At 37.7% G+C, this 23,309-nt stretch overlaps 2 protein-coding genes across 6 annotated transcripts in view; both read left to right on the top strand.

The window, feature by feature from the left end:
• Positions 1-5,601, top strand: part of LOC127414098 (poly(ADP-ribose) glycohydrolase-like) — a 40,004-nt gene extending 34,403 nt beyond the window's left edge. The window contains exons 15-18 of one of the 2 annotated variants that reach the window (XM_051651843.1): positions 47-155; positions 419-524; positions 2,626-2,754; positions 3,984-5,601. In XM_051651843.1, coding sequence (XP_051507803.1) covers positions 47-155; positions 419-524; positions 2,626-2,754; positions 3,984-4,171 — 532 coding nt within the window. In that variant the 3' untranslated portion in view covers positions 4,172-5,601. The remainder of the gene's footprint in view (positions 1-46; positions 156-418; positions 525-2,625; positions 2,755-3,983) is intronic. The other variant, XM_051651842.1, reaches the window with a different exon arrangement.
• Positions 5,602-7,364: 1,763 nt separating this feature from the next.
• The window catches only part of LOC127414243 (2-oxoglutarate dehydrogenase-like, mitochondrial), a 32,527-nt gene continuing 16,582 nt past the window's right edge, over positions 7,365-23,309 (top strand). Inside the window, exons 1-12 of one of the 4 annotated variants that reach the window (XR_007892769.1) lie at positions 7,365-7,522; positions 8,942-9,155; positions 9,865-10,032; positions 10,544-10,646; positions 13,877-13,992; positions 14,300-14,454; positions 20,862-21,008; positions 21,088-21,178; positions 21,298-21,477; positions 21,790-21,918; positions 22,077-22,256; positions 22,726-22,878. Coding sequence is in view for 3 of the 4 variants with exons in the window: in XM_051652127.1 (XP_051508087.1) it covers positions 8,952-9,155; positions 9,865-10,032; positions 10,544-10,646; positions 13,877-13,992; positions 14,300-14,454; positions 20,862-21,008; positions 21,088-21,178; positions 21,298-21,477; positions 21,790-21,918; positions 22,077-22,256; positions 22,726-22,878 (1,626 nt within the window). In the remaining variant the exon portion in view is untranslated. Of the gene's footprint in view, positions 7,523-8,032; positions 8,040-8,941; positions 9,156-9,864; positions 10,033-10,543; positions 10,647-13,041; positions 13,240-13,876; positions 13,993-14,299; positions 14,455-20,861; positions 21,009-21,087; positions 21,179-21,297; positions 21,478-21,789; positions 21,919-22,076; positions 22,257-22,725; positions 22,879-23,309 lie in introns of those variants that run through there. The other 3 variants (XM_051652127.1, XM_051652128.1, XM_051652129.1) reach the window with 3 other exon arrangements.

The raw sequence follows: 23,309 nt of genomic DNA on the forward strand, positions 1-23,309 counted from the left end.
CAGAGCAACCAAGACACCAAAGTTGTAATCTTTTTCCTGTGCTCAGGGATGATTGGCAGCGGAGGTGCACCGAGATTGTCGCCTTGGATGCGCTGAAGTACAGACATTTCATGGAACAATTTCAGCCTGAGAAAATGACCCGAGAGCTCAACAAGGTTAGCACATGCTTAAAGCACAAATTGCGCAGGAAAGAGGTTTTGTTTCACATTGATGACATGGAAAGGAAAGTCCTTGACACTTGGCATGCTCTAATGGCCTTTCATTCTATTTAACCTTGCTTGGAATCCACCAGGCAGTGATGCTTAGAGGATTTAATGAGTCATGAGACAAGTCTTCTCGTCAGTCTCTTGCATTCTATAGTGATTATGATGTGTTTGTATTTGTTTCTATGTGACATCAAGATTTCTCCCATTCCTAGGCATACTGCGGGTTCATGCGCCCTGCTGTGAACCCTCAGAATCTGTCTGCTGTTGCCACAGGGAACTGGGGATGTGGTGCTTTTGGAGGTGACACGCGACTTAAAGGTATGTACAGGTCGGAGAATACAAAATAATGTGCATAGATCATCTTCTGTTCCCCACAAAGTGAAGTTACACAACAAGACAGGCTCTAATAGTGCATGTTGTATCTAAATGATCATTAACAGTTTAAAAAGATAGTTAAGAATTTGGGAACAAACTCCAAACTGTTTTTTTGTTTTTTTGATTGGTTTGTTTTTGTTTTGTGTTTTGCTTTGTTGTTTTGTGTTTTGGTTTGTTTATATATATATATATATATGTGTGTGTGTGTGTGTGTGTGTAAACAAATACACCGATCAGCCACAACATTAAAACCACCTGCCTAATATTGTGTAGTTCCCCCTCGTGATGCTAAAACAGTGCCAAACCGCATCTCAGAATAGCATTCTAAGATGCTATTCTTTTCACCACAATTGTACAGAGCGGTTATCTGAGTTACTGTAGACTTTGTCAGTTCAAACCAGTCTGGCCATTCTCTGTTGACCTCTCTCATCAACAAGGCATTTCCGTCCACAGAACTGCCGCTCACTGGATGTTTTTTGTGTTTGGCACCATTCTGAGTAAATTTAAAGACTGTTGTGTGTGAAAATCCCAGGAGATCAGCAGTTACAGAAATACTGAAACCAGCCCATCTGGCGCTAACAATCATCCATGTGATTATCTAATCAGCCAATCGTGTGGCAGCAGTGCAGTGCATAATATCATGCATGTACGGGTCAGGAGCTTCAATTAATGTTCACATCAACCATCAGAATGGGGAAAAATTTTGATCTCAGTGATTTGGAGCGTGGCATGATTGTTGGTGCCAGACTGGCTGGTTTGAGTATTTCTGTAACTGCTGATCTCCTGGGATTTTCACATACAACAGTCTGTAGAATTTACTTAGAATGTTGATAAATGAAAACTATTTTTGAAGACATCCCCACTATGCAACAGTTTTCATAAGTGCCTAAAACTTTTGCACAGTACTGTATATATTGTATTTTTTGTTTGGGTGCACTTTGTTTTGGTGCATTTGTCCGTCCGTCCATTAATTTAATTGTTTATTTTAAACATTAATTTTTTATTTGAATCCCTTGAGTACATTTATGTCTGGATTTTTTTTGTATTCAGATCTGGGTATGTTATGTTTTGGTGTGCAGACACAGGAGAGGAGCTCTCTCACTGTTTGATTTAAGACAGGTTTTTCCACTTTCCTGTTATTGATCAGCTGACACGCATTTATATTTTCCATTAAAAGTGCAACAGATTCTCCAGCCTCATCCATAAATTCATTGCAAGCTTGTGACTTTGACATCTATTGTTTTCTGATGTAAAGATAGGAGCCAGTTACATGAGATTATTCCAACCCTTTATAGTTCATCGTTGTTGAAACAATGGAGCATTGGATATTGTGTGTGTGTGTGTGAGAGAGAGAGGGATTTGTTTCTGGAGCTAGTTAATTTACACTAGTAAATTCATCTGGAGTTATTTTTTGGGAAATCTGTTTAATTTTATGTTATAGCTGGTTATACTACAATGTAATTGGTTGCTCTCATTTGAAAAATATTCATTCATCAGTGTGCTGCATTCAACCTCTTTAAATATTTAAAATCTTTAGACTCAATTTGAAGCTGGGTGACTAAGATTGAGTCCCTTAACAGGGATTGTTAGACATGGATTATTTACCTTTTAAAAACAAATTGGATGTGTCAGTCATTTTCTCTACAGCTACGAACTTAAAGAATACACACTATGCAGTCTGTTATGTATAACACCGCATTTTAGTCATCAGTATTTGTTGCAGACCCTCAGAGAATGTATTAACAATATATCATACATGCAGTGGTTGACTGACCCTTCATTGAGCTAATAGGGGGTGGGAGGGGTAATCTGCACCCCCCCCCCCCCCCCTTCATATTCCATACTTGAATGCATTAATGACATGAATCCATGTCATTCCTTTGTAAAGAAGCTTGCAGTAATTTCTGCATTGAAGGAAAAAGAATATGGCTTTACTGTCAATAAGCTGCTCTGATGTAAGTGGAAAGGCTTCCTAAATGGTTTGTATGGTTGAAGCTCAGTGGAACTGTTGCTCAGTGTCAACCTTGTCGATTTGTCCTTCCAGCTCTGCTGCAGTTGATGGCAGCCGCTGAGGCAGGGAGAGATCTGGCCTATTTCACGTTTGGAGATGAAGGACTCATGAGGGACGTGCATGACCTGCACACCTTTCTCAAAGACAGACACGTGACTGTGGGTAAGGGGCCTGCTACATGTAGTTCTTTTTTAGACTGATCTGATTTAGATCTCTAAATATCCAGATTTGTTTTTGTTTTTTTATGATTCTAAGAAAAATGAACTACATTATCTTTCAACTTCATGTTGACAAAGGTTTTATTAAAAATAAATAAAGAATGCATTCTTTCAGTTTTTACTGTTCTGCTGAATGATGAAAAAAATCAGAATTAACTTATTGAAACTATGCTCAAATTGTTCTTTTATTTTCTATATACTTTCTGTGCTATATAAATACATTAAACATTTCAATTATACCTATATATTTTTTAAAACATACAAAAATAGGTCAAATAAAAAGTAAAACTGCTGCAGGAGCAATGCTAATAAATAATACCTCATCCAAAAATGTAAAGTTCTAACATCATTTACTCATCCTCGTCGTTCACAACCAGTATGGATTTTCTCAAACGTGAAACACAAGATTGAGGGATGAGAAGATTTTGATTGTGACTGTCGAGCTCCAAAAGCACATATAAGCACCATAAAAGTCATCCACATCACTTGTATGCTATATATACATTTTTCTGAAGCCATACTATAGTGTTGTGTGAGGATCAGACTGAAATTAAAGGGTTACAGTAATTTAACTCTTCACCCATTGAATGCGGCACACATGCAAAAACGTCTTTGTTTACATGCGCACATTAACACCACATAAGTATAAATGCCTTAAACCATCGAGAGCTACAAGCGTAGGACATGTTGCCATGCCAGGCTAAAGGATAAACAAGGCTTAAGGAGAAAAGGCAGAGGAAAATAAATTACACACATTGATTCTTGCATGTATTTTGTTTTTGTTTTTTTTGTTTTTTTTTTATGTGTGGAAGTGAACGAGATATGAGAATGGGGCAGTCTTCCAAAGCCCCACACTTTGAGAGCCACTGACTTACTTAGAATAGTGGTCATTTGTATGCTACAACATTGAACCATTCGTTTTTTTACATAATTAAATTGTACCATTTGGCCGGTTCAATCTTGTGAGTTTCTGCCTCAACTGTTTCTGTGCCATTTTTCCTTTGTGACTTTTACTGAAACCTTTTTGAGAAAACACTCTCAGTCATTCATTGTACTAAAGTGGAGCGAGCAGTAAACCCTTGCGCTCCGTGATTTATGAATGGCTTTGGACGCGCTGACGCCATGATGCTCGCCATCCCTCAAATCTTTTTTTTCTCTCTCTCTGTCTCTCAGGCACTCTATATTGCCTCTTAAAGCAGTACTCTAATGTGGTGAGTAAGAATGCCCAGAGGCCTGACGTCAGTCTCTATGGGTTCATCTATGAGCAGGTCAGTACAGATCCAGACCCGGAGCCCAACCCTGGCCCAAGCGACAGCCACATGCACACTGAGCCTTGCCGCACTCCTGCAGACTGCCATTAATGCTGGCCAACGACTAACTGACATAACACTGTCTAAAATGCCTCAGTGGTTTCTTCTCCTTTAGAAAGACATTTTAGGTGATTTTCTAATGTGTGATATAAGATAGCACATTATGCCTTTTTTTCTACCAGTGAGTATATTTCTGGTGAACTTCATTTAGGTTTGATCAAATGGGGCCTTGAATGCCAGAGAAAGTCTCCTGTGGTCAAATTTACTGCATGATTTTGTGAAATTAAATGATCAATTTAGAGCTGGGTGACCCAAGACATAGTCTTGTTTTTTTCTGCTCTTATCCAGGCACTAACACTGATTCAGAATAAAGTCTGTAGAGATGTCTAACAAAATATGCATGGAAAACCTCTAAATAGACAATAAGATCCCCTGTAACACTTAATTTTGAAATGTATTGCACAAGACTTTCTGATTTTTCTGCCATAGTTGGAACAGGAAAGTATTGCTGAAGTTTTCAAATGTGACTGTTTGATGATAAAAGACCTATAAAGGAAATGTTAAGTATTGAAAAAACTTGTATAATCACACTATTGGAACTGCTGCAATATCAGATTGTGGAAAAATATGTAGTAAATAGCCTCTGCATGACATTTTTAGCAATTTATTATGCTCAAGGTTTTTACTGTTTTATTTACTGTTTTGATTAAAGGCCCCTTTAAGAAATGGGGTTGATATTTAAAGTTAGTGAATATTTTGATATGTTGTGCGCTTTATTATGATTTGATAATTAAAATGGTTGATTCTGTCACTTCTCAGCATTACTTTTTCACTTGTGCGTGCATTTTTTACATTTTACTAGACAAAGAAGCAAACCTCAGCTTTTAACAGCTGACTACTTCAGGAAAAAGTGATCACTTTCTCTGTGGATACAACATTATTTAATGGCAGTCATCATGTTTAAGATATCTTATGTAATGTGACAAGCCAGCTCCTCCTGGCTATAAGCATTCCAAGGACACCTTCGAGTGAAAAAACATGCTTAAGCTTTATCAAACCTTCATATATCACACAGGCCATATTTTATTTCCAATACATACTAGAAGTGATAGAGCCCGCCTTAATCTACTCTATTGTTAAACATCGTAACAGTCCTGCAGTACAATCAGTGATACCCAAGTATACATAGATAAGTGCAGAGCTAATGTGTTGCTTTTGCTTTATTAAATATTTAATTATTTATGCTCAATTGCAAATGCAATGCCATGCATCCAAGTTATCATAATGAAAAATTGCCATTACAGTCTGTCATGGTATTTGTTTTTGTGAGGTTCAAGATGTTTCAAGCATTACGTAGATTCATACAGAATGTGCCTGTGATTTTTCGACATGACTTATTAAGTTCATGCTATAATATGGGTTGTGTAGTCACCAAAAGCAACCATAGGTCTTATTAAAGTCATATTTTGACCACTGGTTGATTGTCCTTTTTTGATCTGTGGAATCTCCACCTTTGTTATTTCTGGTTTTAATCAACTGCAAATGCTTTTGAAATTCTCATGAATTAATCCTACAGCACAAGTACCACTCAGTGTCCAAAAGATGGTCCCTTATAAATCCATTATTGTTTAAAGATAAATGTTGGATTCCTGTTTTTTTTTTTTTTTTAAATACAGAGGCCAACAAGGGTCAGACTGTAATAGAAATTTAAATGTCAGTGAAATGAGTTAAGAAGCACTTCTTGTCAACAACTGTTTCAAAAGGAACTGTTTGGTGCCGAGTAGCAAATAATTTTTTTTTAATGACTGCTGCCTTTAATAAGATGCCTGGAAAGTGAGGCTCTAAGCTCCATCTATTTTCAGAGCAACAAAATGGCATTTTCACTCATAATTGCCTGACCTTACTTGCGCTTGGTTACAAGACAGTTTGTGTGTGTGTGTGCGAGCGTGCGTTGATCAAAAGCCATACAGAAAATGATGGTGTTGGGACAGATGTAGATGTTTCATTAAAATAGCTTGTATAACAGCACCACAATATGAACCCCTGACTCGTCTGATACCTTGTACAATTTTGCTGTTACGTTGCACTTTGATTATAGCATGAATAGTGCTACTCGATAACAAATTCACTAATTGTGTTTGCGTATAATGTTAACAACTCTATTTAAGAGTCAGAAATGCTTTATAATAATTGCACAGTACATGCATGATATCTGATGCATTTTGTCACCTATTCTCTTAATGTTGTAGTTTAATCATAATGTACACTTTATTTCTGAGATGACCATGATAGTGACTCAGTGATGATTGATGACAATGCTTTCTTTTTTCGGTGGATGGCCACTACAAGAGTAATGAAGCTAGTTTGAAAGAACTGCGGGGGAGGGAAGGCAATTAGCTCAGACTGTAAATTCCAGCAACATAAAGACCATCAATCTGGATAACTGAAACTGCATGTTCAAGTGAATTCTGCACAACCCCTCACAAAATTTAAAAAAAAAAAAAAAAAAGGCATAATTGTCTAAATGATTAAGAATCAGATGTTACTGAAAATATAAATGTTCTCATTATCAGACCCAGGCACAACATAATTTGATATTTCTTATTTCTATAAATATTTTATTGGACCCATTTAAACAGTGGTTGTCCGTTTTAATACAGTACTTGTGTTTGCCTATATTCTATTTTATTTGCAAAAGGAATGTTTGGAAGTCTAAAATTAATATTTCCTATTGACACATTAAAGCTGAAGATATAAATAACCATCTTAAGACAAATGATTTTGTGAAACATCTTATGTGCCTAAGACTTTTGCACAGTACTATGTGTATGTATTATACTTTATATACACTATATAGGCCTACGAGCCAATGTAAAATAAGCAATCAGGTAAGCCTCCAGTGATCTTTGATTTTTTATTTTTCCCCACAATATGAATATTATGGGTCACCCTGCGCTGTAATTGTAACACTTTTCTGTTTCTAGAATATCACATTAAATATGCAGGTAGCCTATACCTGACCCCTCACAGAGTCACTGGTATGCACACCATCACAGCACAGGTGCTTTTCACATGCATTATTTATAGTGCCTATATTCTTGGTTTCTGGATATGTGCACATTGTTGTGATAAAAGTGGTATATAACAGCAAAACTTTACACAGATTAAAAGTAAAATATGGAAAATTAGTTAAAGTTACCCTAAACCAGTTACTTTAGATGCTGCGTTAACAGATGCAGTTTAGAGCTCATACACTGAAGAACTGCAGTGTCGCGCTCACTGCGTACAATGCGGATTATAGAAAGGATTTGACGTTGGAGAGATTATAGAACAGAGAAAAGAAACTCGACCCAGAATCAAACCGCTGCTGAACTGAAGCGGACCGTCTCCGCGCAGCTCAAGGTGAAATTTATTTGTTATGACGTAGAGATGCTACAGTGAAAGACTCGCTTGCGTCGCACGAACAGTTACATATAACCTAGATGTGTGTTGCGAAACGGTTGTAAACAAAACCGGCACATCGATGCATCTTTACGGCTTTTAGCTGAGATATCTGCTTCGCATAAATGCGCACTGGGTTATCGGATATCGGAGGTTATTGGGGAAAGAGGGGTTTATGAGCACTGTTGAAAATCAGTTTGTCATCGAAAAGGTTGAGATAAAGGCCGAGCTAGATTTAAAAGCCCTTGCTATAAATTGCCGGTACTTGAGGCACAGATAGATAGAGCACTTTTAATACAGCGCTACAGTATATTGTTATTACTTTGGGATGGAGGTTAAATACTGACAGGAATCCTGCGTAAAATAGAAACCAATGAGCTCATCCATGTAAGCAGCGCATGGCAGAGGACATAAGGCATCAAAGAGGTTCATTTTCATGAATTATTATGAAACGTTTGAGTTAAACGAGAGATTACAGGTAAAAGGTTCTTTCATATATATACAGTATGTTTTGGTTGCTGGAATGCTGGTCCCTAGTATTGGATGCTGGTTTGTCCCATATAGACTGCTTAATCACATACAAAGACCCCATTAGTTGACCAGCTTAACTGAGGGAAACATGCAGGTCAACCAACTTGACTAGCTAAAATTAGTTAGTTAACTACACGGAAAGGTATCCAGACCAGCACTAACCAGTTTGCTGGTTTAAATTGATAATATCAGAGAAAAATCAATGATTCTATTTTATTATTATTTTATTATTTTTTTTTTTTTACGATTATTGAACATTTTATTAGCCTATAATATATTGTAATATGCACCCCAAACGTGTGTGTGTGTGTGTGTGTGTGTGTGTGTGTATATATATATATATATATATATATATATATATATATATATATATATATATAATTATTATTATTATTATTATTATTATAAGCAAAATATGAAAATGTATGAATATTAAGTTGTGAACACTCCAAGTTATTAGGCTTCAAGAACAAATAGCAGTAAGACTTTACAATAAGGTTCTATTCATTAACATTAGTAAATGCATTAGGTATCATGATCAAATAACTAACAATATATATTTTTTACAGCATTTATTAATCTTTGTTAATGTTAGTTAATAAAACTACAATTGAACATTATTAGTTCAGGTTAGTTCATATTGCATTAACTAATGTTAACTAATACAAATTTGTATTTTAAAAACTTAGTAGTATATGTTGAAATATTTAACATTAACTAAGATTAATAAATGCTTGTTAACTAATGTTGCTTACTAATTTTAACAAATGGAACCTTATTAAAGTCTTACCCAGATAGCTTCTAGTGGTTGATTGTGCACTAATACCTTTTGGTTTTCTATCTATGAAGTTTTGCAGACATGAGTCAGTTGAGGTCCCTGGCTGGTGCTTTGAGAAGCAGTAGCCAATGGATGAGGGGGCATGTGTGTTCAGGAAGGCGAGTTTTTGACCCACGACGTAACTGTTCGACCGGGACTGCTGAGCCCTCATTGGCGGCCTGCAGCTGCAGCTATGTCGTGGAGATGTACTACACTTGGCTGGAGGATCACAAAAATGTTCATGAGGTGCAGTAAACATCTACTAAAAGCACTCAAACTTTGTACATCACATTTCCGAGATCTATAATGCGTTTGCTTGCAGATCTATAATTAATTTCTTATATTTTGTTATGTTCTTAATCTGTTAACTCCCTGTACTCAAAAAGATACATAAAAAATAGCATAACATCAGATGTCCCTTAAAGGAATAGGTCACACAAAAATGAAATTCTGTCAGTATGTACTCAAACATGTATTACTGTCTTTCTTCTGTGGAACACAAAATGAGCTATTTACAGCAGAATGTCAAAGTTGCTCTTTTCCATACAAAGTGAATGATGACCAATATCAAGCAAGAATTTTCAATTAATAGGAACTTACATTTCAATCTGTTCCTCACACAAAGCTATCGAATGGCTTCAGAAGAATTGGACTATAGCACACGTGTCATATGGACTACATTTATGATGCTTTTATCATACTTCTTTGTCCTTTTTCGAGCTTGACAGCCCCTGGTCCCCATCCACATTCATTGTATTGAGAGAGCATCTTCTGCAACATTCTGCAACTTTACCTTTCATGGAGGAAAACAAGTCATACAGGGTTGGAACAACATGGGTTGAGTAAACAATGACAGAATTTTCTTTTTTGTTTTTTGGGTGAAATATCCCTGTAAACCTTTTGTTTTGGAATAATAAGAAAATATGACATTTTGAAATATCCCCTTTTGCAACAGTCTTGGGATGCATACTTCCGTAATGCCCAAGCCAGCAGTCCAGAGGAAACCAGAGAAAAGCATCTGTCCACGCTGCTCCAAGGGCGAGGAATGTCCCAGACACCTGCCATGTCACAAAAGGTGGTGGAGGATCATTTGGCAGTCCACACTCTTATCAGAGCCTATCAGGTAAAGTGAGTCACTCTGGGTAACACAGAGGATTTAAAAGCAAAATTAAAATTGAAGGGGAAGTTTACATTTTTTACATGAAAGAATCCACCAAAAAGAACTAAAGAAATCATATTCACTAGCATTGGCACTGGTGTTAAGCGGGCTGCAACAAATCAAAGAGGCTTCTGTAAATCCATACATTTTATAGTGTCCCTGTGTAGTTATGCAAATCACGTGATGAATTCTACCCTAATTAGACTTGCTTTTTTTCCCTTTTGAAAATGAAAATATCAAAGAGATTGCTTGAATCAAAACAGGTGGTTTCATTTTCCCTGCTTCCTCTAATTAATTAGACGAAGTATCGAAGGGATCTATTAAATTCTGTCTTTTGGCAAAGCCAGCATTTTCTTCCCCTTTCCTGTTGCCAGCCTGTTGGGATAGTATTTTCAACTTACTATGAATCCCTATGAGATTTGTTAGTCATGTGTCACACTGGTTTTGGTTCTCATACACATTTTTCTTCCTTTAGGTACGTGGCCACCATGTGGCCCGGCTGGACCCTCTTGGCATCCTTACTGCTGATCTGGATTCCTTCATTCCCTCAGATCTGATCACGTCCATTGACAAGCTGGGTAAGATATCAATTTAGCATATTCCCCACTAGTAGAGTACAATGGGGCTAAAGGCCCCCAGGGGTAAAAATGACTTTTGATTGTATTTTCTCCCACAACACTAAATACCAACAAAAACTACAATAGCACTTCCCTAAACACCTCTTTGTTACTGTACACTTCAAATTTTCCAGATCCATGTGGTTATCATATACAATGTCTAAAGATTGATTTTGAGGTAATTTGATCTAATATTTAATAACTTTAAAAATGTTGCAGATTCATAAAGCTAGTAAGAATCCCTGAATTTATTACATTTATTTTGAGACAAATACTTACAGTATTTTTCAGTAAATGTCCAATAAGTGAAAAGGATGGTATTTGGGGTAAAAAGCCCCCTTATTGCATGGGGGGATTATAGTTGTTATGAAGAATGTTCACAGTGGTCACACATTGGCTGATCCAATCACAACAGAGATTTATTTGTGGAATTTGTAATCAAAATGAACAATAAATGTTACACAAAATGGCATCTTGCTGTTTCAGAAGTATTTGCATAAGTTGACAGATTTTTTTCTCTCTATAAATGTTGCCCCTTTAGCTACACAATCTACACATCACTTTAACCCCCCTCTCCACCTTTTTTGTTTTAGATAAATTTTTACCAAAACAAACTTTTCCTATTATTTCTTTTCACACAAATAATGTTTCTCCAGCAATATTCAATAAATAGAAATGTATTTATTACTGTTATATTATTATATTATAATAATGTAATAATGTAATAACTATAAATATATATGGTATATTGACACTTCCGGTCAAAATTTTGAAACACTTGACTGAAATGTTTCTCATGATCTTAAAAATCTTTTGATCTGAAGGCGTATGCTTAAATGTTTGAAATTAGTTTTGTAGACAAAAATATAATTGTGCCACCATATTAATTTATTTTATTATAAAACTAAAATGTAATAAAAAAAAAAGTTTTTGAAATTGATGACTTGGACCAAATAATAAAGAAAAGCAGCCATTAAGTGCCCAACATAGATGGGAACTCCTTCAATACCGTTTAAAAAGCATCTCAGGGTGATATCTCAAGAAGTTGGTTGAGAAAATGTAAAAAGTACATGTCTGCAAATTCTAGAAGACTTTACTATTATTCTAATATATATATATATATATATATATATATATATATATATATATATATATATATATATATATATAATTGTTTTATTATTATTATTTTCAATCTTGATGCAAACAGAACGAAAGCACATTTTCCTTAGGCTTGCTACACTGTCCCACTTAATCTTTGTTCTAAAGACATAAATGCTGATGTGGTTCCTTGCTTGGGGCTCATCCTAAAGAGTGTTATTTTATTCTGCTTGCCACCCCCTCTCTTGTGTGTTGCATACCACCATTCAGTACTGCAACTGCTGAGAGATACGCTTTTCTTTGTATTAACTTTCCTAACTATTGAAATATACATTGTATGTTAAAGATTTTTAGGCTTCTAAAAATATGTATATATATATATATATATATATATATATATATATATATATATATATATTTTTTTTTTTTTTTTTTTTATTTATTTATTTTTTTTATTTTGTTTACACATACACTTAATCTTTATCTTTGTTGTTGTGTCTAATGTCAGGGCTACCGCTCTTTATTTAACAGAGTACATTACTTGCCAATGTGAGCTACCCGTGTAAAATATTATTGGTGACTGACCTTGCCAACCCCAGCCACTGTGTTTATACATCACTGTAGCAACAAGCCTACGCCCATCCGCTGCATACATCTCCCTTTTAATTATAAAGGGAAAATTAGATTGTTGGAGATGACTGAATAAAACAAAAAAAAAAAAACCTTTGATTGCAAAGTGAAGACATAGCATTATTGGACCATTCATCAAATCACACATTCTGACCCCAGTATCATTAAAATCCTGATTGTTAACCATAAAATATGCTTAATGTATGGAATATTTTAATTCTCTGCACATGAAAAACTGTTGCTGTGCAGTTCCTGTGTGTAATCTTTAAGATCAGTCTTTTCGGATTTGCTCAGGGCTTCCAAAGACCATTGGAAGTTCCCAACCTCATAATCAGAGTTGATAGCACTTCAAATTATATAAGGATCAAGATTATTGTAATGCTAATTGTAATGTAATTATTGTAACACTGCTTGTAATGTCCTTTGTATTTTGATTATATGGTGACTCATAGCACTAGATTAATGGAAAGGGAGAGAGAGAGTGTGTATGTGTCTGGTTTTAGGTGGTGTAGCTGTGTAAGTGGTCAGCCAAACAATTCCTCATTCAGCTATTACAGATTCCCCAGTCTGAGACAGCGACAGGGGCTGGAGGGGATAGCTATGCCCCAGACTGAATTGCAAGCACAGGTTAATGTTATCTGAGATAAAGGGCCATAAATCTTCCCCTTTGCTCCTGTCGGGTCCTATTGCCTTTAGTGTTGGCAAAATAGAAGGATGTAGGACATGTTCTCACAACAGATCGAAAGGGAGAGAGTAATAGCCAGGGAGAAGACCACTCAAAACATGCCTCTTTTCCCTCTGTATACGCTCATCATGTCGTCAGGTCAGGTTTTGTAATAGCTTTTCCCAATACATCTAATGAGGGCATGTATTAGACCAGAAGGCTCTTAATTTCGGGATGATGTATCTTTCCATTCACTGCCCTCTTTATCTGTATTGTAGCTTTAATTACATTTGCACCTGTCTCCTCTTGTGTGTGTTCCTATCTTGAGGAGACCCAGTCTTTCTGATAAACCCCAGTGTTATCTACAGGATACATTACAAACCACCGTGCCTGCCTTCATTGCGTGTTTTTTTTTTTTTTTGCTTGTTTGTTTGTTTTTTTTTTTTTGTTTTTTTTTGGCATTAAGGGGTTTAACTAACCATGAATGTGGTAATAATGTAAGTTAGAATTTGTATATGATGACCAATGTGGCTTTTCCAGACATTGTAAATCCTAATATTTGGTTTAAAATGGAATATTTTAAACCTAATGTCTGTGGCAGCACCATAAATATTAAAAATATTCTATCACGCTACCATGGTTTCCATAGAATTTCCATAACACTTGTTTGTAAGAGACTGGCATGACAAATGCTAACCAACTTCCAATCATACAAAAGAGCCTCGATCAACCAATCTCATTATATTTGCTGCTTGTTTGTTTTTTATTCTGTATGTTTCTCCTCTTTAATCTTTAGGGTCCTATGGCTTGGAAGAATCTGATCTGGATAAGACATTTCAGTTGCCACTAACCACATTCATTGGGGGAAATGAAAGCACACTCCCGCTGAGAGAAATCATTCACAGACTTGAGGTATGTAGCAGCTGGATTTCTGTGATATTGTGTGATATTTCTGTGATTAACACCTAGTGTTTGAATGGAAGCTCTTCTTCATTCCTCATTAGCTGGCTTTGTGCTCGGGCTGATTCGAATGTGAAATTTACTAATTCTTAGCATTCAGCTATTCTGAAAAGATGTCATGTTGGCAAATATGTTCACTTAGGCTATATTATGTTGGTGTTTTATTATACTTAATTATATATAATGAATGCATTAATGCATAAAATCCCATTAATGAGCATATGCGTACACATGAATGAACTTGCTTTGAATGTTCCAGACATCTTACTGTGGTCATATTGGGGTGGAATTCATGTTTATCAACAATATGGAGCAATGCCAGTGGATCCGGCAGAATTTCGAATCTCCAGGAATCATGAAATTTTCTGGCAGAGAGAAGAGAACCCTGCTAGCCAGGCTTGTTCGCTCAACACGGTGAATATCCTGAAAAAGGGTTGTTTTCTTGTCTCCCTCATTTGAAGACTCATTTTGCCCTGCTTCAGCTTCATTTTGGCAAGCCATGGTTATACGTTTTGGATGATTGAAGGGAAAATATGTGTCAAATAGACTTTATTTTATTATTTTTTTTTTTTGCATTTTAATTTTGTAGCCAAGTGGAGACATTTCATGTAATTTAACTCTAGTCATAAATTGGACATAAATCATAATATTTGGTTTAAAAAGGAATATGGTGTTGGACATGATAGCTGTATAGGACACATAGCTAAGAGGTGTGTGAAGAAAAACAGACTGTCACAGAGAGTGCTAAATCGTCAGTGCAGCAGGGAAACTTGCACCCTCCTTTGCTGTCAGCCAGGCAGTGCAAGGGCAGTCAATAAGCTCAGCCAATATCGATACTTGTCGTGACCGACTACTCTAGTGTGCTGTGGGAAAATGTCCTGTTACTAATCTAAAGAATAGAAATGGCCTCTTCTTTACTTGATACAGGAAGCCAAGTCAGTACTATTTCTCAGAGTTTCTTCAGGGAACACCTGTCTGGGGAGGATGAAGATATGTTGTCCACAGCATTTTGGCTGAAGATTACAGCTGCCAATGGTTTAGACATACTTTACCTGGGTTATTTTGAGTTGGAGGATGAAACATGGGAATTATCCTACCAGAGTGTGGTTTTCTAGTAGTCAGAGCCTCACAAAACCCTTCTGCTGTACCAGCCCTCACTGGCATGAACATCATTAGCAGATGTAGACAACTGGTTCATGCAGAGATTGATACTTCCCTAGGTGGAGAGTTGCAGTCTGATTGGGTGGAAGAATTTAAGCAGATACAGAGTGCCAGCAGTCTAGAGAAGCAAAGCGCAGTCCAAGTAGCTGGAAAAGACATGGTACACATACCTGCTTTATCAGTTACAATGGTAATGGTCAAGGGAGCAAAGAGTATGTTAAATTATGGTTTACGGGACTTCCTGTTATAACCAGCGAACACACCCTTACCTGGTGGTCTGATTGTTGTTCCCTCTCTTGTGTCTTCAGATAATCTGTTGTTTCCTGTACAGGTATCTGGTTACAGGCCAGAACCAGACTTGGTACTCTGTCTTGTGTCGAGAGTGTGATGTCCAATGAGACGTGTGAGGTGACATTTCAGAGAATTTCAGCTGATATTGAAGAGATCACTGTAAATACAAAAGACAGTCATTTGTTTCTCAACAAGCAACACAGTGGTGGTACTCCTGAACATCAGGCAGAGCTGAGTGATTTGTTGATGAAGTACTCTTATGTTTTTGCTCTTGATGATTAAGACGTCGGTTTTACCGACAAAGTGCAACATGAAATTCACATGATGGATGATATGCCGGTGGCCCAGCCTTATAGGCATATCCCACCCACTCAGTATAGGGAAGTCAGAGAACATATTGCCAAACTCCTTAAGAAAGGAGTGATTCAAGAAAGCACTAGTGCTTATACTTCACCTATCGTGCTAGTTAGGAAGACTGATGGCAGTCTCAAGTTTTGTGTCAAATACAGGCAGCAGAACTCAAAGACCAAGCAAGATGCATTTCCTCTGCCTAGGATAGATGAATGCTTTGATGCACTACAAGAAGCAAAGTAAGGAATTACGTTCATACTTGGGGTTGTGTAGTTACTACAGAAAGAGTATTGAGGGTTTTTCTATAATTGCCGGCCCTCTTCATGATTTAGTGAACTTGTGTATCAAGCAGTTTGGCGCCACAAAGAGAGTTTAATGCTTTGTGGTCATCAGAGTGTCAATCAGTGTTTGAGCTGCTGAAGGAGAAGCTTACTTCTGCTCCTGTGTTAGGGTATACAGATTTCAATCTTCCTTCCACATTGGAGACTGATACAAGCAGTGAAGGCTTGGGTGCTGTCCTTTACCAGCAGCAGGGTGAGTGTAGGAGAGTCATAGCTTATGCCAGTAGGAGACTTCATAAAGCAGAATGGAATGACAGAAATTAGAGTAGCATGAGGATTGAGCTACTGGCCCTCAAGTGGGCTATCTCTGAAATGTTGTGGTTATCTGCTGGGTTCCAAGTTTGTGGTCATAGCAGATAACAACCCTATATAAATAAAAAATTTCCATCTAAAAATTGGTGCAATTGAGCAAAGATGAATCGCTCATTTAGCCGTCTTTGACTTTGAGGTGAAATACCGCCCAGGATGGCATAATGCAGCTGCTGATGTCCTCTCTAGGCAGCCATCAGCAGGGGAGCCTGCCACTCCTGAGGATGCAGAATATGACAACTGTATCGCCATCAGCAAAATAATAAACAAAGGAACAGCCTTAGAGTCTGACCTAGTGACGGCTGATGAAAAGTGCTGTAGGGTTAGACAGATTCATGCTTTAGAGTGTGGAATAGAGAAAGGCAGTAACCCTCACGGAAGTATCCCTACTCTGCCAGGTTATACAACAGCTGAACTGAAGGATTTTCAATTGAAAGATCCCACTCTTAGTTCTTTCAGTACCTTTTTGGGAATGTATACAAAAGCCCACCACTCATGAGAGATCTGGTCTATCAAAGTCTGGAAGTGTGAAGTGTGTTAGAGAGATGGATGGCTTGCTTTATCGCATTGTGAATGACCAACATCGTGGTAAATGTCAATAGCTGCTCCAACACTCATGTCTAAAAGAACAGGTCCTTTAAAGTGTTCATGACAGTATGGGACATCAGGGCATTGAGCACACGCTAAACCTGTTGAGGCAACGATGCTTCTAGGTTGGCATGTATAATGATGGATCAGAGGGCTGATACCACTGCCAAGATCCTTCTGAAAGAGTGGTTCATGAAATATGTTGTGCCTGAACGATTGCATTCTGATCAGGTCAGAAAGTTTGAAAGCAATGTGATTGCTGAGCTGTGTAAAATGTATGGTGTAAAGAAAACCTGCACCACACCCTATTGGGCTCAGGGTAATGCTCAGTGCAAGTGCTTTAACAGAACGCTCCATGATCTATTACATACACTTCCCCCTGAAAAGAAAAAGCGTTGGCCAGAACACTTTCCTGAGTTGGTTTTGGCCCTTTGTACACACCGCCCATCGCTACTGTAATGAACTGGCCATGGAGACAGTGTTAGGATCCATGTGCTGGAAGTTTATTATGAACACAAGCAAACAATCCAAATCGGCAGGCAAATAGAGGTAGTCATAAAGCAAGCGGTATAATCCAATAAACCAAAAAGACAGTCCAACAAGGCAAACAAAACAAAGAGGTATCCAAAAGGCAGTAAATCCAGGAAAACAGGCAATGGTCATAACATGAAAACAATCAGCAAAAGGCAATGGAAAAATGCTTGGTAAGGCAGGATAAACTGGCAATTCTTCGCAAAGTCAAAATGGAACAGCATGGTATTTATATAGTTTAAACAGGAAGTCACCAAAGAAGAAACGGTACAGAGTAAGTATTCGGGAGAGGGCTCCTTCTGGTGGTTGGTAGGAGGGGTAATAACCTCGGATGTTACAGCTACTACTGATGGATGGTTTAGTGAGCTCCTCAGATCAGCCCCGCCGGGGCTCCTTGCAGGCCTTGTCGGAGCGTCGAGAAGACGATCAAACTAGACTATCTAGAGGAAGTAAAAGTCGTAACAAGGCAGAGACAGGTTAGTCTCACAAGTCTTAGGTCACCTACGAGTCATTTAGCACCAGGTTCTCAACGTGCGGTGCGTGATGGGAGAGAGGTGGCACTCATCTGACCGCTCCCCGGCCCCATCTCGAATGGCTCTCCTCGCCGTGCCCTTGTGGGCCAGCTATCCCGGGCCAATCGGAGTCCCGCGGTGCTGCGGTATTGTTACATTTATGGGGGATTCTGACTTAGAGCCGTTCAGTCATAATACCACAGATGGTAGCTTTGCAACACCAGTGACTCCTCAGCCAAGCACATGCACCAAATGTCTGAACCTTTAGGTAGGAAAAAAATGCAGGATTCATGGGGTCCTACTGTATGCAGGGTCATAGATGTGCAGGCTACCACACATACTATTGAGCCCATTGAGGGTGGTCCTATAAAGAGAGTCCATAGAGTTGACTTGCACCCTTGTGTTAACTCTGTGCCTGAAACCCATTCTCCCACAACACCACAATAGAGCAGAGAATCTGTTTCTGAGCAGGTTGAGGTTGTGCATTCTGATCCTGATTTTGTTGTGTTAGAAGAGGTCACATATCCTAGTCCCTTATTACTTGAGGAGTGAACCTGTACTGATTTCAGGGAAAATTGAACAACAAGGTTCGGTACCAGAGAGAGTAGCAATGACAGAGCTCCTAGAGTGTCTGGTCCAGAGAGAGTTGAGCCTAACACTGGCACAGCTCCTAGAGTGTCTGCACCAGAGATGAAAAAGCCTGTACCAGCACAAAGAAGAACTCAAAGAGCCAATCCTGGCATACACTCAAACCCATTTAATAAGCCATAATCAGCATGCAATGCTGTTTCACTTAGTACTGAAATCTTCTCTCAGGCGTTAACAAGCCTGGGTAGTGTGTTCTTTAGAGAAGCTGTTAAAGAAGTGAAAAATATGTATTAAGTCAATGGGGACAATGACTTTTAGCAGGGGAGAATGTAGCCAAGTGGAGAAATTTCATGTAATTTAACTCTAGTCATAAATTGGTCGTGGCCCCTTTAAGAACCAGAGTTTTGTGCCACCTGTTTTTCGGCACTCTCTCCTGTTAGAGAAGTGAGAGCATACTTTGTGCAAGAAAGCTCCGGGTTTTGTTCATCGTTTGAGAATTCTTTGGGATGCATATGGATTGCATTTGTGGAGATTGACCACGTTTTGTGCACATGCGAGGACAGGCCTCTACCGTATTTTATTGTACCAGATTTCATTCTTTGCATTTAATTTCCGTTTTTTCATTTTTACCATTTTTCATTCTACTGTGTTTCATTTTGCTGAAATGTTTAATTATTCTTATAGTCTAGTCAAGTATAGTCAGGACATTACTGATGTAAAAAACAGCACCATCACTATTTGAAAAAGTAATTTTTGATCAAATCTAGCCAGGCCCCATTTCCAGCAGCCATCACTCCAGCACCTTATCCTTGAGTAATCATGCTAAATTGCTAATTTGGTACTAGAAAATCACTTGCCATTATATCAAACTCAGTTGAAAGCTATTTGGTTCGGTAAATGAAGCTTAACATTGTCTTTGTGTATGTTTTTGATTTGCCACAGTATGCAATAGACTACCATGTCTTAAGGTCAATATTAGGTAAAAAAAAGAAACAGCTTTCTCTAGAAACTTGTCAGTCAATCAAGATTTCATACAAATGTGTACACTACAGTCTTCAAAGACATAGGACAACTGGCTCTAACAAGGACAGGAAGAGATGTGGAAGGCCAGAGGTACAACTAAACAAGAGGATAAGTACATCAGAGTCTCTAGTTTGAGAAATAGATGCCTCACATGTCCTCAGCTGACAGCTTCATTGAATTCTACCTGCTCAACACCAGTTTCATGTACAACGGTAAAGAGAAGACTCAGGGGTGCAGGCCTTATGGGAAGAATTGCAAAGAAAAAGCCACTTTTGAAACAGAAAAACAAAAAGAAAATGTTAGAGTGGGCAAAGAAACACAGACATTAGACAACAGATAAAGAGTGTTATGGATCTCAACCCCATTTTATTTTATTTTATTTTATTTTTTATTTTTTTTACAGCCATCAGATAAAACCCCCCCAAAATAGTTTTGTGTCCTGTGTGGTTATTTGCAGCCCACCGGCTACATTTTAATAAAACCTCTTTTTTTTTTGGCCTCCTCCAAAATTCCATCCTAATTTGGTTAAAAAATGCCCACATCACGGTAGCTGTTTATGTTGCATTAAATCACCATCTCTCATTGAAAATTAATGATTTCCGGTGGCTTTGTCACTGCAAATTATTAGTGTGAATGGGGCTTACAGGAGTAGTTTACCCAAAAATGAATATTTTGTTATTATTTACTGACTCTAATGTGGCCCATATGACTTTCTTTCTTTTATGGACTAAATAAAAGATCACATCCCGTTTCCAGCGCCCAAATCAAATAATGTGACTATTGCACAGGTTGGATGACAAATGAATTGGAATATAGTGAAAAGTCATATTAACTACTCTGACAGTGGTTTTAAGGTGTTATTTGATCCTTTTGAAGGTTAATAGTCCATAGTCACTATTACATTTCATTATATGGCAAAAATCTGTATGAAGACTTTTGAAATTCTCCTTTTGTGTTACACGTAAGAGAGCAAGTCATACAGGTTTGGAGCAACATTGAATATGATTTCATATTTTTAGGTAAACTTTTACTTAAAGTAAAGCTAAAAATTGACCATATTTGCTTTCATTTCTAAAAAAGAAATGCTCTTTGGAAGAATTATGTGAAGTTTGAATTATTGTTTTAGGTTTGAGGACTTTCTTGCTCGCAAATGGTCTTCAGAGAAGCGCTTTGGTTTGGAAGGCTGTGAGGTCCTCATCCCTGCCCTGAAGATGATCATTGATAAGTCCAGTGAAGCTGGTATAGAAAGTGTTATTATGGGCATGCCTCACAGGTAAACCTAGTCCATTCAATCTCACCCTACTCTTATGAGTCCAACCGAGCAATAATAACACAACCTCTGATTCACACAGGGGTCGCCTTAACGTCTTGGCCAATGTGGTCCGAAAAGATCTGGATCAGATTTTCTGCCAGTTTGATTCCAAACTTGAGGCTGCAGATGAGGTAATATGTATTTTCAACTGATCATAATTTATTTCATTATATCAAATTTAATCATATATTTCTACTCCTCCTATAGTACTTCTGATGTGCATTCATTATTTTGCTTTACTCCACTCTAGGGTTCTGGAGATGTGAAATATCATTTGGGGATGTACCATGAACGGATCAACAGGGAAACAGATAAGAATATCACTCTGTCTCTGATGGCTAACCCCTCTCACCTAGAGGCAGTAGACCCTGTTGTTCAGGGCAAGACCAAGGCAGAGCAGTTCTACAGAGGAGACACTGAAGGGAGAAGGGTATCCTAAATTACATGAATCTTCAGATGATCTTTTAAAGTGGTCATGTTGTACATTATTTTTTATCACTTTAAAAATTCCCAAGGTCCACTTATAATGTAACAAAAGTAACATTTTCCACTCTTTCTCTCTGACACTTAGAGTTAAACAGTTGGAGTTTGCAAGCTGTGCCTTTAAAAAAGTGAATCATTATGATATAATCCCTTTAAAATGAGCAAAATATAACCATATCCTTCATTTGTGGTATGAAGGCTCATTCATACTGAGTGTTGAATCAATAAAAAGTATATCACTTGCATTTGTATCTCCCAGGTGATGTCCATTCTCATGCATGGTGACGCTGCATTCGCGGGTCAGGGAGTCGTCTATGAAACCTTTCACCTCAGCGAACTCCCTTCATATACCACCCATGGCACCATCCACGTTGTGGTCAATAATCAGGTTAAAATCGACCATTATCTTTTCCTATTAGAATCAACTTGTTTAAAACCAGAGGACCAATTTCAGCAAGTGGAGATTAGGATGTGTTTGTTCACAAACACTCAAACCCCAACCTTTCAGTATATTTTAGATTAATGAGTGTTATCTTCTGTTACCAGATTGGATTCACTACAGATCCCCGAATGGCACGTTCCTCTCACTACCCAACAGACGTGGCACGTGTAGTCAACGCACCCATCTTCCATGTCAACGCTGATGATCCAGAGGCTGTGATGTATGTGTGCAGGGTTGCTGCAGAATGGAGGAATACATTCAACAAGGATGTGGTGATAGACCTGGTAAATACTGTGAAGACACTTCCTACTTATAACTAGTAATATCACTGAACATTAAGATCAATCATTTAGTAGTGAGGACTATGGTAGTGGTATATTCCAATACAGAATCACATAGTCCTATCTATAATGTAGAAAAGTACATTATATTGCATTAGATAACAAAATCTCAAGTACACTTTTAAGCAAAACATATAAGAAGAAGTGTGCTACTGTATGCTTCAGTTTATAAAACATTGTTGTTCCCATATTACCATTGTTCCAATTTCCAGCTGGTTAAAAGTAACTGAAAAGTGGCTCTATGAAAATGTAGCTAGCATTATTTGTTTGCAGATGACACTTGGTTTGATATCTCATCTAATGCTATAAAATTCACACATATTTAAATGTGAAAAAGTTGACAATAACTTTCCAAATACTTTTTGTGGCTTCTGTATATTGTGTGTATTGATGTTGCTGGTGTATCGTGTAGGTGTGTTACCGGCGGTTTGGGCACAATGAGATGGATGAGCCCATGTTTACTCAACCCCTAATGTACAAGCAGATCCGCAAACAGGAACATGTGCTGAAGAAGTACGCAGACAAGCTCATCTCTGAGGGAGTGGTAACACTGCAAGAGTTTGAGGTTTGTGTCTCAATCTATGAAAATCGAATTATTGTGTCATCATGTAATATGGAAATGTCCATATGTCCTTAATTTGTAATATGAAACGTCCACCTGGGGTTATTACTCCCACAGTTCATCCTAATTGATCTCTTTAACAGAAGCTAAACCATCCTTTCCACAACTGTTGTTTTCCAGGGCTATAAGAAGTGATGTGTTTTCTATAGAGTTTGTATATCGTTTCCTCAAACTTAATGGAGGTTGTGTTCAGATTTTCAGCCACTTTCACACATGAAACCCATTAAATTGCAGTAAAATTGCCAGATAAACTTTTTCCGATAAATGTACCACATTTGTTGGTCACACATGTGAAAGATTTTCGTCTTTGAATTGTCAGTATTCGATTTGACAACATTTCTTTCCACCACGTAAATAATCGTGATTTTGAGTAC

Source organism: Myxocyprinus asiaticus, chromosome 23 (genome assembly GCF_019703515.2).
Source record: "Myxocyprinus asiaticus isolate MX2 ecotype Aquarium Trade chromosome 23, UBuf_Myxa_2, whole genome shotgun sequence".
Lineage (NCBI taxonomy): Eukaryota > Metazoa > Chordata > Actinopteri > Cypriniformes > Catostomidae > Myxocyprinus > Myxocyprinus asiaticus.